The sequence below is a fragment of the Grampus griseus genome, assembly GCF_964374135.1.
Source record: "Grampus griseus genome assembly, chromosome: 2".
NCBI classification, from domain to species: Eukaryota; Metazoa; Chordata; class Mammalia; order Artiodactyla; family Delphinidae; genus Grampus; species Grampus griseus.
The window spans coordinates 84,499,423-84,515,060 of NC_139018.1; the positions used below are offsets into that span (position 1 = coordinate 84,499,423).

The 15,638-nt window shown below is 52.8% G+C and overlaps 1 protein-coding gene across 1 annotated transcript; it reads left to right on the forward strand.

Annotated features, from left to right (window-relative positions):
* Window positions 1-529: 529 nt before the first annotated feature.
* On the forward strand, window positions 530-2,802 carry CHAC1 (ChaC glutathione specific gamma-glutamylcyclotransferase 1). The gene is made up of 3 exons (XM_082648985.1): window positions 530-803; window positions 1,212-1,247; window positions 1,681-2,802. Exons 1-3 carry the CDS (start codon window positions 582-584, stop codon window positions 2,080-2,082), a joined length of 660 nt encoding a protein of 219 aa, XP_082505111.1. The 5' UTR covers window positions 530-581; the 3' UTR covers window positions 2,083-2,802.
* The last annotated feature ends 12,836 nt before the right edge of the window (window positions 2,803-15,638 follow it).

Below are 15,638 nucleotides of genomic sequence, written 5' to 3' on the forward strand. Positions count from 1 at the left end.
GTAAAGAGTCCGTGCTGCCTGGGGTGGCAGTGACTCGGCCAGGTGCACTGGCAGGACTGCTTGAGAGACACCCTCCTGGGGCCGGCCCGCCATGGTTCTTGAAGGGCCCAGGCCGTAAAGGGGCTGATGGGGAGACGACCGGTGTCCTCCTCCGTGCCCACTGCCGGCCACCTGACGCAATCTGGCGCGTCCTTGCTGCACGGCTGAGCTGGGGAAACCTCCCCAGCCGTTGCATCACTCCTGCCAGGTTTGCTACGGAGGTGGAGCCGAACCAATCAGCAGGCGCGCTGGGCCCAGCGCAGGACGCGCAGTTACCCATTCAGGGGGCGGCGCGGTCAACCTGGCAGCAAAATCCTAAGGTGATTGGCCAAAATGGAATTTGCCCCGCCCCAATAACCGCGGCAGCTGGCCGCGGTGGGTGGGGCTTTCCGGCCGGAGGGTTTAAAGGGGACCTCGGACCGGGCAGCGCAGCTGGAGCAGCCAAGCGGTGCCAGGCTAGGTGGGTACGTCCGTGGTCCTTCCGTGCCCGCGTCGGAGACCAGCCCCGGAGGCCGCCCAGGCCAGTCCCTGTGTCCGGCACCATGAAGCAGGAGTCTGCAGCTCAGAACACCCCGCCCGCCTCACCGCCCCCCTCGCAACACCCCCAGGACGACTGCGACCCCCAAGCGTTGTGGATTTTCGGGTACGGCTCCCTGGTGTGGAGGCCCGACTTCGCCTACAGCGACAGCCGTGTGGGCTTCGTGCGCGGCTACAGCCGCCGCTTCTGGCAGGGAGACACCTTCCATCGGGGCAGCGACAAGATGGTGAGCATCTGCCCATGCCCGGGTGAATGACGGGGGTGGGGACAGGATAGTGGGCACCGCGCTGGTGCCCTGGAATGTCAGGGTCTATCTGGGCAGACGGTGACTCCGTCCCGATGGGGGAAATATGTAAACCTTGCTTACATATTTTGGCTTAAATTTGTGTGCCCAGTGGGTCACTGTGTGATGGCTATAGGCTGATCCTGTGGATCACCGTGTTGATGAATATTTCTGACTATCAATCTGGGCCACTGCCATGTGTCTACTCCTGTTACATCTATGCATCATCCCCCTGGATGAGTGGGGCTCTCTGAGGCCTGGGACAGAAGGGATACTAAGAGTTTTCTCTACCAATGATGGCAGAGCTCATTTCTAATTTGTTGTTTTTCAAAATCTCTCTTCCCTCCTCAGCCTGGTCGTGTGGTGACCCTCCTTGAAGATCGCGAGGTAAGTGCCAGAGTCAAGAAAGAGACACAGCGTGGAGGGGTGCAGACAGACAGAGCTGTGGCTCCTTGGCTGCAGGCTAGATTAGATGCCCCGCTGGCTGAGGGGAAGGGTGGGTCTAGCTAAGTGCTTCTCGTAAGAATCACCTGAGGATCTTGTTAAAATACAGATTTTAATAAGATTTAGAGTGGCCTGAAACTCATTCCTAACAAGCTTACAGGCGATGCCATTGTTTCTCAGACCATACTCTGAGTAGGATTTCTGTTCTTTCTGGGGCTAGACCACCTTACCAACTCATGTTAAGGGAGGATGAGGGCTTGATATATTGCTACTAGAGGGCTCACCAGCGCTCTGCCCGCCTCCCTTACAAGCACAGTACTGGGGTGGGACCAGAAGGAGCTGTGTGACTGACCCCAGTGCCCATGTTTTCTCCTAGGGCTGCACTTGGGGTGTGGCGTACCAGGTGCAAGGTGAGCAGGTGAATGAGGCCCTGAAGTACCTGAATGTGCGGGAGGCAGTGCTTGGCAGCTATGATACCAAGGAGGTCACCTTCTACCCTCAAGATACCCCTGACCAACCACTCAAGGCATTGGCCTACGTGGCCACCCCGCAGAACCCTGGTTACCTGGGCCCTGCGCCTGAGGAGGCCATCGCTACGCAGATCCTGGCCTGCCGAGGCTTCTCTGGCCACAACCTTGAGTACTTGCTGCGCCTGGCAGACTTCATGCAGCTCTGTGGGCCCCAGGCACAGGACGAGCACCTAGCAGCCATCGTGGATGCTGTAGGCACCATGCTGCCCTGCTTCTGCCCCACTGAGCAGGCTTTGGCACTGGTCTGAGGGGCTGAGCCCCTACATGGACACAGGGGCCAGGTCCCCACTCCAGTGCACACAGACAGACTTGATATAGCTGGAGCCCACTGAGAAGACTTGGTGGGCCGACAGGGGCCTCTCTTAAGCTCCTGCCTGTCCGCCAGCCCCCAGATCTCCTACCTGACACTGACTTACTACTTGAAACTTTATTTATTGCACCATGTTGGTGTGGTGGGCAGGGTGGGGGACCTGCCCTAGATATAGGGGCCCTGCTGAGCGGTGCCCCACCCCAGGCGCCTGGTGCCTGACCAGATTCCCCCCAGTGCTGCTGCTATCCCCATACTACCCAGGCCTCCACCTCCCCAGGGAGCCTCCAAGAGCCTTGACCCTCTGCCCCTCACTCCAGACCTACCATTCCCTAGCCCCAGAAACAACACCCGCCAAAGGTCCCAGCTTGCTGGTGAGGGTAGGAGGGAGTGAGGAGAGGGGGCCCTACAAGAACTGAGGCCCCTGCCAGCCCTGCTCATCCCCCAGGTCCCCAGGGCAGAGCTGGATCTGGAGGCCAGACACAGCTGCTGAGGCTGGGCCTAGGCCTCTTACCCATTTGGCTTTGTTTCCCTGTCCTTCTGTCTGTCTGTCTGGGCCACTCCTGTCTGTCTGTTGGTCTGTTTCTGGGAAGCTCATCGGTATAGGCCGTGGCACCTTCCCAGTCTGTCCCATACTATAATCCATAAACTGATCTCATTATCGGTGCTGTGCTGGAATGTGATTCTTTCTTCAGATGGGGGGTTGGAGTGAGTGAGGTGCTGAAGCCCTGGAAGGCTCATAAGAGGGGAAAGGGCTCCCTCTTCATCCCCATGCCTCTGTCCCAGAGAGGGGGCAGCTGAGCAGGCAGGACTACCAGGTTACATCGCTCCTGTGATCGCGATTCACGTCTTAGTGCACACAAAGAATGCCCCCGCTGAGGCATGCAAATTCAGCCTGGGCAGCTCTACTTGGCAGCCCTGTGAGGAGTCCTTGCCACCGACTTGGTACCCGGTGTCTCCTCCCAGCTGCCTTGAAGGGGCTGCCGGGCTTGCAGTTCAGACCAGGTCTTCCTCCAGTTGCAGGGTCAGCAGCTGCCTCTTCCTGACAGTGAGGCTGGACCTCTGGCTTCCTGCTAAAGGAGCCATGTGGGTTAAAGGAGCTTAAAGGGTAAGGTGATGACAACTTGTAAGACCATGCTGACAGTGCAGGCCTGGAGGACCTGGTGGCCCTTTGAATTCCAAGGTCTAGGTGCTCATTCTTGCCTCCTGTGCCTGTGGTGTGGGCTGTGCCTTCTCCGTTACCCTGACCCACCAGGACTCAAGCCCATGATGGGATGAGTTGCCGGGCACCCTGTGGATTGCTGCTTGTTCCCCATCTGCCTGCCCCTGGCTACTCTTCTGTCACCCTGGCCCTCCAGGTGCAAATCCCAGCCCTCAAGGTCTCAGTCTGGCCCTGGGCTCCTCAACTGGGAGTGGCCCCTCAGTGGATTGAGCCTTTACTCCTGGACCTGCAGAATGGGTGCAGGGCTTTTGCAGCAGTAGAGCCTGACTCCAATCCAGTCCACCCCTCACTTGCCCAGTGACGTCCAGAAAAGTATTCAGCCTCTGAGACTCAGTTTACACTGGGACGCTGTTTGGTATGTGTTGCTGCCCCTCTTGTTGTGGCTGGTGTCCTGGTTTGGTCTGGGTGTCCCCAGCAGGGTCAGCTCCGACCAAGCTGAGTGGCCCTTGTGCCTGGGGAGGGTGCCCATTTGTTGGCAGCCTCATGTCTTGGCCATTGATGGGAAAAGTGTGGAGTCCAGCCAGGTTCTTCTGGGAGCTCGGTCAGGACAACACATCCGGAGGAGGCAGCGGGTGGCAGGGAGCCCTGGACAGCCGCCTCCTATGCCACGGCAGGGCCAGACAACCAGTCTGGGTGCTCAGAGCAGAGCCATGCTCTATATGAATGGCGCTGGGGGTTCGGAAGTTTGCTTGCCAGCTGCACATGGGCTCGCATACTTCAAGCCATTCATTCAGCAGGTATTTACTAAGCTGCTGCTACGTGCCAAGCACTGATCTAGGACCTGGGGATAGAGCAGAGAAGAAATCCTCCTCCTCAAGGAACTTTGAATCGTGACCATTCAGCAGGAAAAGTGTCATGGTGGGAATAGGGCACTCAGCTTAGAAAGGGCTCTTGACCCTGAGAGGTTGAGGGAGGTCAGGGTAGGCTTTCCAGGGGAGAGAATGATGGGGCTGAGAGGGGGTCTCTAGTGATCAGAGGCACGGAACAACTTGTACCAGAGGCGGGTGCAAGGTCAGACCAGCTGGGACAGAGTGGCATGGGGAAGGGGACATGGGGCGGGACAGGTGGCAGGACCTCATCCTGCTGGCTGCTCTGGTGAGCTGTGCTGTGGAGGAGGCATTCCTCCTGCGTCGCTGGGGGCCCCTGTGGATTCCGAGTGGGGAAAAGACTGCTTAAAAAGGAATACTGGCTGCTGTGTCAGATTTGAGGAGGAAGGTCAAAGGCCAGGGAGAGGGGAGGTGGCCTGAGCTGAGGGGTGCAGTGGGAATGGACAGGAGGATGGATCTGAGAGCGATTTAGGGAGTGAGGTCGGCAGGATTGGTTGTGGCTGGTTGATGAGGAGAGTGAGGACGAGGGTAGAGGGCCAGGGTTCCTGGTGCAGAGGCAGAGCTGGAAAGGGTGCAGGTGGAGATCTGTCCTGTGTGAGAGTGTCTGCCCTGCCGGGGCCTGTGGGGCAGTGGCATCCACTGGATGTTCAGGAGCAGCTGGATACGGGGGTCTGGGACTCAGGAGAGTACTATGGGCTGGAGTTAGAGGTGTGGGAGCCACACCCATCAAGACGGTCCTTGAAGACCTGGGAGTGGAGAGAAAAGAGAACGAGGCCCAGTCCAACCCTGAGGCCCCCCAGCCCTGGTGGGGTGAGCGAAGCAAGAAGAGTTGGGAAGGGCTTCCCTGGTGGCGCAGTGGTTGAGAATCTGCCTGCTAATGCAGGGGACACGGGTTCGAGCCCTGGTCTGGGAGGATCCCACATGCCGCGGAGCAACTAGGCCCGTGCGCCACAACTACTGAGCCTGCGCATCTGGAGCCTGTGCTCCACAATAAGAAAGGCCGCGATAGTGAGAGGCCCGTGCACCGCGATGAAGAGTGGCCCCCGCTTGCCACAACTAGAGAAAGCCCTCGCACAGAAACGAAGACCCAACACAGCAAAAATAAATAAATAAATAACTAAACTCCTACCCCCAACATCTTCTTTAAAAAAAAAAAAAAAGAGCTGGGAACAAGCAGCTGGAGAGGCAGGAGGAGAAACAGGAAAGCGTGGTTTTCCGCGAGCCAGGGTCACGCTGCTGAGATGCTAAGGAAAACAAGGACACAGGAGTGTCCACTGGATGAAATGCCAGGCAGTCCTCAGTGGTCTCAGTGAGTGCAGTTTCAGGATCAGTGATGGGAAACCACAAGGTAGGGCTGAGAAGCTAGTGGGAGGAAAGTAGATCTCAAGAAAGTTGGCTGCTAAGAGGAGAGAGAAGCAAAGGGGTAACTGAAGGTGTGGGGAGGGAGTAGGAGTCTCAGGACCCCAAGAGCTTTTGCTGATGTGTGATATAGCGATTGACAACATTTAGTGTATTAGGAATTGAGAAGTTTAAAACATATTTATCAATTAAATTTAAAACATAAATCCATTATATATTAACATATTTTAAAGAAAAATGATTCTATTTTCCAGAACAAATTTAGTGAAAGGAGTGGCATTGTTTTATTTTTTATTTATTTATTTTTTTGCGGTACGCGGGCCTCTCACTGCTGTGGCCTCTCCCGTTGCGGAGCACAGGCTCCGGATGCGCAGGCTCAGTGGCCATGGCTCTCGGGCCCAGCCACTCCGCAGCATGTGGGATCTTCCCGGACCGGGGCACGAACCCGTGTCCCCTGCATCGGCAGGTGGACTCTCAACCACTGCGCCACCAGGGAAGCCCCTGTTTTATATTTTTAATGTCTGACTTTAATAGAAGCAGTTGGATTCTCAGCTGTTTCTGCATTCCTTCTGTGGCAAATTCATATATAGTTCTGGAAAACTCCATTGTACCCTTGGAGTCAGTTCTTGGAGGAAGTGTTAGACTTTACCTTGTAGGGAAGTTGAGTTCTGTGGTGATGTTTTAAATTTTTAATGTGTTTTTCCTCCCACAAAAGGGTCTTTGTTTGTTTTTGTTCTTTTTGTTTTGTCTGCTTGTCAAGCAGACAAGTGTTGTGTTCAGGTCTGGGCTTAAGGAGGCTTGTGCTGGTGGCAGGGGAAGGCCGCAAGACGGGCAGGTGCTGGGGAGGCATGAACTAAAAGCAGGAGCAGGGAACGTGGGGACGTTGCCTGGCAGCCAGTTGAAAACGGGGGACAGGCAGGAGGGAGGAGACTGGGGAACCCCAGGGTTTTGCCGAGAGGGGGAATAAACAGTTCAGGGGCGTGTGGGCAAACACCACTCCGGCCTCTGAGCACCTTTCTAGGGCTGACAGACTCGTAGGGGTTCTCCAGGTTGCCCCCCACTGGGTTCCAGGAAGGACCACGTTCCTCTGAGGGCTGTCGTTCCCCTGAAGACAGTGGTGGCAGAGAACCAAAGGGTGTGGGGAGATGGACCTCAAAAGGGGGAGACCCTGTCTTTCCCCAGGCCTGGCTCTGAGGAGGGTCAGGGTGCTCCAGGGCCAGGTTGGGGGGGCCCTGTCACAAGGAGAGTGTCCCTGAGGGGCAGGCTCAAAGCAGGAGGGTCAGCCTCCTGCCCCACAGCTAGGGTGACCATATATCCCAGTGTGCCCAGGAGGGGCCTAGTTTACTCCTGTTGTCCTGAGGTAATTATTACTTTCACTCTCAAAAGCCTCGAGGTTTGGAGTGTTTAAATGGCATGGTGTCTGTGGAAACTGGAACCGAACAGGATTGTTTTTTTTTTTTGGCTGCGCCATGCGTCATGCAGGGTCTCAGTTCCCCGACCAGGGATCGAACCCCTGACCCCTGAGGTAGAAGCGTGGAGTCTTTACCACTGGACCACCAGGGAAGAGGGCCAGGGAAGTCCCCAAGCAGGATTGCTTTATCTGGCGCCTGTCAGAAGAGGCTGACTAAAGCCTCTGACCACACCTGCCCTCTGCCCTCCTTGCCCTGTTCCTGGGCCCTCAACCCCTTCCCAGGGGCCCGTGGAGGCCGCTCCCTTCTTCCCTTCCCGGGTGCCTTTGGAGAGTCCCGCCAGGCCTGCCCTTCCCGGTTCAGGCCCGTCCGGGGCATTTCCCTGGGCTGTGAGGGAGAGCGGACACACCCTGAAGGCTCCACCACCACGCCGCTCTCCTGTCACCGGCCCAACCCCTCCAAGAAGGAGAGGGCACCACACGCGTCCGCGCCCTCCCCCTGCTGTGCCCGCCCCTCCCGCTTCATCTGGGGACCCTGGCCCGCAGGCGCCCCTCCGGCTCGGCGGCTCCCCGGTCCTTCCCGCCCCCCAGGAATGTAGAGCCCGGGGTGAGCGCTCCCCTCACCAAACCTTAAACGTGGGCCCAGTCTGCTTCCTCAAACCTTCAGGCGTTCCGCTGCCTTACCGGACCTTGGGGCTCCCTGTCCCGTCCTACCTCCCCCGCCCTAATGCTCACCCTCTTTCCCTGGACGACAGTCATGCCCTCCAAAGGGATCCGCCTTCCCCAGTTTGGTGCCCTCCCGGATATTTATTTCCTACAAAATGTAAAATGCAACTCGGCCCCCGGCGCCTGCTCTCCCCTCCCGCCTCGGCCTCGCGCTCCCCCCGCCACGCCCCTCCATCCCGCCGCCTGCCTGCTGTCTCCTCCCACCTCGGGCTATTTTTGGTCACCAAGGCTTTGCTCCTACTCTTTTCCCCCTGCTAACCACTTTGCCCAGCCCTCTCACATCTTTCCGAACTCAGCGTCGGCCTTGTGCCTGCATAAGCTGCTGTGGACCTGGGCTGGGGCTGGCTGGTGCCCCCCCCCCCGCCCCCCTCCCGTTTTGAGCCCAGCCCGTCGTATTGACGTGATCTGCTTGCAGATCTGTCCCCACTAGGCTCAGCACGCCCCCCCCCCCTTCCCCAGGGCAGGAACTGAATGTCGCCCAGCTCGTTGCCCAGCTCTGGGGCCCCACGGGAACTCAGAGGACCTATGGGGAACCGGGTTTAATGAGACACCCCTTATGAACGCAATGTCACGTTTCCCCTTGGAGGGAAAGGACCCATGGAAACCTGTCACCACCAAGGGAGAGTGCCAAGCCGCGTCCTCGGGCTAATATTCAAAGTGAATGTTTCTGTGCACAGCCCAGGAATGTGGGACTGGGAGCCACCGGGGTGAGGGCAGACCCAGCACGTGCCTGACTGGGGCAGTACTGACCCACCCTGGGCTGCCCCCTCTCAGCCCCTCCGTTGGTCTGAGAGAGGTCAGGCCCTAAACACACACCAGAGGAAGGGCCACCCTTTGGCAGGCATGTCAGGGGCAGGGTCGGTGCCCTTGCTAGTCCTCCCTGCTCCGGGTGCTAAGTTGCAGGGCTGTTTGTGCCTGTCTCATGGGGTGGTGCTCCCTATCCCCACGGGAGGGGAGCTGGACCCTCCTGGGAACAACCTGAGGGTGCTGGTGACTGGGGGAAGAAGGGGACAGTAATGTACCCACCTGCGGCTTCCCCCCTGCTGCAGTCAAAGACTCCTGCCAGGCACAGCCCCTCCTGGGGCTGTCATGTCCACGCCAGGTCAGGAGGGTGGCTCTGGCTGGGAGGATGCTGAGTCCATGGCAGTGAAAGCTGCTCACGTGGGGTAACCGAGTCATCCATCCACAGGAGTAGGTCCTCACCCGTGGAGGTTTCCATAGGAAGGGAGACCAAGTTCCTGCTCACAGGCTACTTGTACGGACCTGACAGAAGCCTGCAAAATGCCTGCAACATGCAGGGTGACTTCTTGCTTTGTCTTGCACCCTCCATTCCCCCACCCTGAAAGCCTCTTCCCTGCCAGCTCTGGCCTGGCTAACTCATCACTCAGACTTCAGCACTCAGTTGAGATGTCCCTCCTCCGGGAAGCCTTCTCTGAACCTTCTCTACCCGACCACCAAGGCCTGGTTTTGGGGCCCTGCTACGCATCTCTGACATCTCTGCTTTTTATCTTGCAGATCTGATGGCACTGTGTTCGTTGTTGGCCTCCCAGTGGACTGTGGGCCCTTGAGATGCTTCCCAGAGCCTTCACACAGTAGGTGCTCACATTGTGTTTGTTGAACGAAAGCCCACACACTCAGCAAGAAGCAGGCACTGGCGAGGGGAGGATGGGGACTGCGGAGGGCATTCTGTGCTCTCTCCTCACAAAAGGGACTATGCAGCAGAGGTGGGGGCCTGGGGGGGCGCAGGGGAGGGGAGGAGGCGGACCTACCATGACTACCGCCACCCCAAATCTGCCAGGGCTTCATACCCTGGTCAGGACATTGAACTGCTGTTCAGATGCAAAGAACGAGCACTGGGCTGGGATCCAGAGGTTCCAGTCCTGTTTTAAGTCTGTGTCTCAGACAAGGCACTTTTCTTCTCTCTGGGCCTCCGTCTCCTCAAATGTAAAATGAAGAGCTGCACCAGAAACCTGCTCCCATCCAGTTCCAGTGGCTCCTCTTTTTCAGGAGGGACATGAGCTTGGGGTCGGAGGGACTGAGCTCAAGAACCAGGGCTCCATGTATCCTGTGAGTCCTTGGCCAGGTTATTTAATATCTGTGAGCTGCAATTTCTTCATCTTTAAAGCAGGAATGATAATCATAACTATCTCTTAGATTCTTGGGATTAGATGTGCTATCAGGTGAAAGACTCATATACTTTATTTATTTTAAAATATTTATTTAGTTAGTTTGGTTGTGCCAGGTCTTAGTTGCAGCATGTGGACTTCTTAGTTGTGGCATGTGGACTCTTAGTTGCGGCATGCATGTGGGATCTAGTTCCCCAACCAGGGATCGAATCCAGGCCCCCTGCATTGGGAGTGCGGAGTATTACCCACTGGACCACCAGGGAAGTCCCTATGTACTTTAAAGCACTATGTGAATGTTGGTTATTGTTTAACACTATTATTTTTCACCAGCACCTAATTAGTTACTGGATTATCTCTAACCTCACTAGAGTGTAATCTCCACAAGGGTCAGAGCCAGCACCTCCCTGTTCATTGCTGTGTCTTTGGTGCCCAGCACTGAGCCTGGCTTATCTCAGGCCCTCAAAAAATATTTGCTGGCCAAATAAATGGATAAATGAAGTTGGCTGAATGACTGTATGAATGAACTCTTTTCACTTAGCAGAGCACTGAGGGCAAATCAGGTTGATGGGTAGAGGGAGAAAGGGAAAAGGGGGTGGAGGCAGAGGAGGAAGGGGGTGCTCCCTGGGCTGCCCCACTCTGCTGTGTTGGGGAGGGTGGAGGAGAAATGACAAAAAAAAACAAACAAACGTGGGGCCATGAGAACAAGGCCACAGAATTCTGCTGGGTGCCTTGCAGGTGGCCTCTCCAGATGAGCCCTCTCCCTGGTCAGTGCCCACCTCCACCTCTCACAGCTCCTGCCCTGCCAGCAAGTGGGGAAAGGGACGAGAAAGGAGGACTGAATGAAAGCCAGGCCATTGTGGTTTGTTTACCAATAGCACAGTCCTCCTGGGTCATGATACAGCCAGCAGCATCTGACCCAGCTAAATATATCTCCTCTGCTGGCCTGGACCACACAGCCAGCTCCTGAAGGCCAGGGACCACCCGCTCTTCCCTCTGGCTTGGGCCCTGGGCTTCCTCCTGACCTTTGAGCTCTGTGTCCCCAGGGAGCCAATGGCTAATCAGGTCCCAAACCAAATGCAATTGCTGGCTGAACCCAGGAGGACAGTTTCATTTGGACAGACTCAGGGGACTTAGCGGGGGAAAGTCCAAAATTTCCAGCAATAGGAAACCAAATGACCCATCTCCCTTCCATGGCATATTTGAGTAATTAAGAATGTTTAGGAAGAATATTTATTAATGTTCAGAAAACATTTTACTCTTTTTACAGTATTCCTTAACATTAGTGTGTAAGTGAAAAAAAAAAGCATACAAAGTTAGACACATAGTATGAATACAATCATGTATTTAAAAGGCATAGAAATATGTCTGGAAGGAATTACCAGAAACTGTCAACACAGTTTGCCTCCCAGGAGGGGAATTGGGGGCCAGGGGAGGGGATGGAAGAGAGACTTTTTATTCTTATGCCCTTTTGTATGTTTTTGATTTTGAACTGTGCAAATTTATTACTTATTCATAAGTCAGTCAAATATGTAATAAAATGCAGATCTGAAAAAGAAAAGGCCTGGGCACAAAGAGGCTCTGGACATCCCCTCAGAGGTTAAGAGCACTGATTTGGGTGGTGGGCCATGCAGGGTGCTCCCTTTTCTACCCAGAGTTAAAGCTGGCCCCAGGCCCAGGTAAACCGGAACACCAGGCTTGCAAACTGGAGCAGATATTGATGCTCAGAAAAGACATACCTGCCTTAAAATATCTCTCCATAGTGTCTGAAATTCCAGTCCATGCCCTTCCCTGAAGTACAGCTTCTCTAAAGTCCCCTTGAAATTATTAAGGTGTATTGGGGGGATGCTACCATTTTATCATGAGAACTGAATTGAAATCCGAAGACACATTGTAAGAAAGCTTTCGTTGTGGGAAATATCTTACTTTCTTCTTGCTTCTGAGTGTTTTCTAAATTTCCCTTAAAAGCATACTTCTTGGACTTCCCTGGTGGCGCAGTGGTTAAGAATCCGCCTGCCAGTGCAGCGGACACGGGTTCGATCCCTGGTCCAGGAAGATCCCACATGCCACGGAGCAACTAAGCCCGTGAGCCACAGCTACTTAGCCTGCCCTCTACAGCACGCGAGCCACAACTACTGAGCCTGCGTTCTGCAACTACTGAAGCCCACGCGCCTAGAGCCTGTGCTATGCAACAAGAGAAGCCACCTCAGTGGGAAGCCTGCGCACTGCAACGAAGAGTAGCCCCCTCTTGCCCCAACTAGAGAAAGCCCGCGTGAAGCAAGAAGACCCAACTCAGCCAAAAAAAACCCCACACTTCTGTTCTTTTTTTTTTTTTTTTTTTTTTTTGTGGTATGCGGGCCTCTCACTGCTGTGGCCTCTCCCGTTGCGGAGCACAGACTCTGGACGCGCAGGCTCAGCGGCCATGGCTCACGGACCTAGCCGCTCCGCGGCATGTGGGATCTTCCCAGACCGGGGCACGAACCCATGTCCCCTGCATCGGCAGGCGGACTCTCAACCACTGCACCACCAGGGAAGCCCCACACTTCTGTTCTTAAAGTGCTTGTTATAATTATATATCAAATAACACATGATCATAGTAGAAAGTTTGGAAAATACAGAATGGTATAAAGAATTAAAATTCATTCATAATTCCTCCATCCAGGAAAGTTTGCATCCTTCTATTCCTCTTTCTTACTACTCTATTAAAAAACCTACATATATACATATGTAGGTAAAAAATAAACTTCAGTTATTTTGTGTCCTACTTTTTCACCTAAGATTAAATTGTGAGCATTTTTTCCTATGTCATCAGATATTCTTAAAGATATGATTTTTAATGGCCACCTAATAGTTCAACATAGTGATGTACAAAATTTATTCAACCCATCCTATATTGTTTCCATTTGGGTTGTTTCCAATATTTTGCTAGGTTGTTATGCTGCCATGAAACCTTTGTTTTAGTTGCGTTTAACAGAAAATCCAGTTCCAGTGGGCTCAAGCCATGGACTTATTGGTGAAACTCAAAAGTTATGAGGGGGCTTCCCTGGTGGCGCAGTGGTTGAGAGTCCGCCTGCCGATGCAGGGAACACGGGTTCGTGCCCCGGTCTGGGAGGATCCCACGTGCCGTGGAGTGGCTGGGCCCGTGAGCCATGGCCGCTGAGCCTGCGCGTCCGGAGCCTGTGCTCCACAACGGGAGAGGCCACAACAGTGAGAGGCCCGCGTACCACAAAAAAAAAAAAGTTATGAGGAACGGAACTTCTGACAAGGCTCAGTCTGGGCTCCTGCTCCATTATCCAAGGTTCAAAGTTGAGAAGCCTTGCCCTACAGCAAACTTGATTATTCCCTGAAAATAGATCCCTGAAACTAGAGTGTCTGGGTCAAAGGCATGGATATTTCTAGAATTCCTGACACAGATTGTCAGATTGTCCCACACAAGGCCCTAACACTTTACATTCCCACCCTGGATCTGGGTGTGTGAGGCCTAAAGCTTATACAATTTGGGAAAGCCCTCTTTAAGAAAAAGAATACAAAATTAAGCACAAAAGTGAATATTTAGAATAGAAAAAGAAAAAGCTTACAAATACCTCAAAAATCATAAAATATCATTATTATTTATCAATAGATTGAAACATATGAAACTGCCATATTTGTAGATTAAAAAGCAATTTTATGTTGTTCAACCTAAAACTTTTCCTGTATATTTTTGGCTGCATCTCCTTTGTTTTCTTAACAACTTCACTGAAATATAATTCATGTACCATACGATTCACCTTTTAAAGTGTACAATTCAATGGCTTTTACTACATATTCACAGAGGTATGCAGCTATCACCACAATCAATTTTATAACATTTTTATTAGTCCACAAAGAAACCTCACACCCTTTACTTCTTATTACCCAATCCCCCAACCCTATGCAACCACTAATTTACTTTCTGTCTCTATAGATTTGCCCATTCTGGACATTTCATAATCATATAATACCTGGTCTTTTGGTGTTTGGGTTCTTTCACTTAACATAATGTTTGCAAGCTTCATCCTATTTGTAGCACAAATCAGTACTTCATTCCTTTTTATTGCTGAATAATATTCCATTGTATGGATATACCACATTTTATCTGTCCATTCATCAGTTGACGGACATTTGCATTGTTTCCGCCTTTTGACTCTTGTGAATACTGCTATGAAGATTCATGTCTAAGTTTTCTTGTAGACATGTTTTCATTTCTCTTGGGTACACCTGGAAGTGGAATTGCTGGGTCATATTGTTAGGGTTCTCCAGAGATACAAAACCAATAGGAGAGATAGACAGATAGATAGATAGACAGATAGATAGATAGATGATAGATAGGTAGATGATAGCTAGATAGATAGAAATAAATTGGTTCATGTAACTATGGAGGCTGACAGGTCCCAAGGTCTGCAGACCTGCAGGATGAGTCTGCAAGCTGGAGAACTAGGAGAGCCAGTGGTGTAGTTTGGTCCCAAGGCTACCAGGAAGAGCCGCTGTTTCAATTCCAGCTTGAAGGCAGGAGAAAGGCAATGTTCCAGTTTGAAGGCAGTCAGGCAGGAGGACTTCTCTTACTGGAGGGAGTGTCAGCCATTTTATTCTATTCAGGTCTTCAGTTGATTGGAGGAGGTCCACTAGCATTAGGGAGAGCCATCTGCTTTACTCAGTCTACTGACTTAAGTGTTAATCTGATCCAAAAAACTCACAGAAACACCCAGAATAATGTTTGACCAAATGTCTGGATACTCTGTGGCCCACTTAAGTTGATACATAAAATTGCAGTAACAGTTTATGTTTAACTTTTTCAGGGACTGCCAAACTGTTTTCCCAGGCACCTGCAGCATTTTACGTTACCACCAGCAATGAATGATTGCAATTTCTCCATATCTTCGTTAACACTTACTATTACCTTTTTTAAAAAAATAAATTTATTTATTTAATTTTTGGCTGCATTGGGTCTTTGCTGCTGCATGCAGGCTTTCTCTAGATGCTGAGAGCAGGGGCTACTTTTTGTTGCGGTGCGCAGGCTTCTCACTGTGGTGGCTTCTCTTGTTGCAGAGCACGGGCTATAGGTGCGTGGGCTTCAGTAGTTGCGGCACACGGTCTTCAGTAGTTGTGGCTCATGGGCTCTAGAGTGCAGGCTCAGTAGTTGTGGCACACGGGCTTCGTTGCTCCATGGCATGTGGGATCTTCCCGGACCAGGGCTCGAACCCATGTCCCCTGCATTGGCAGGCGGATTCTTAACCACTGTGCCACCAGGGAAGCCCTATTACCATTTTTATTGCAGCCATCCTAGTGGGTGTGAAGGGCTTCAAGAAATAATATTGCAATTTCACTTTCTATAGAAAGAATATAAAGAAAATGTAGTATAGTCTTTTTTTTTTTTTTTTTTTGCGGTACGCGGGCCTCTCACTGTTGTGGCCTCTCCCATTGCGGAGCACAGGCTCCAGACGCGCAGGCCCAGCGGCCATGGCTCATGGGCCCAGCTGTTCCGTGGCATGTGGGATCTTCCCGGACCGGGGCACGAACCTGCGTCCCTTGCATTGGCAGGTGGACTCTCAACCACTGCACCACCAGGGAAACCCTAGTATAGTCTTTTTAAAATAGCATATTTGATATAGATTTTTCATTACTGATAGTTTTAGAAAGTGCCCTATTGCCATCTCTGTAACTTCCTCAGAGATGCCTGTTCAGGCTAGGCCTTGCTCACTGATCTCAGGAGGCATGGTCTCCCATGTCAGCTGGTCCAGCCAGCCAGATCCTCACTGATCTGGTGATCCCACCATGCCAGTCTTTGGGGGCTTACTAGTGATGAAGCCTGGG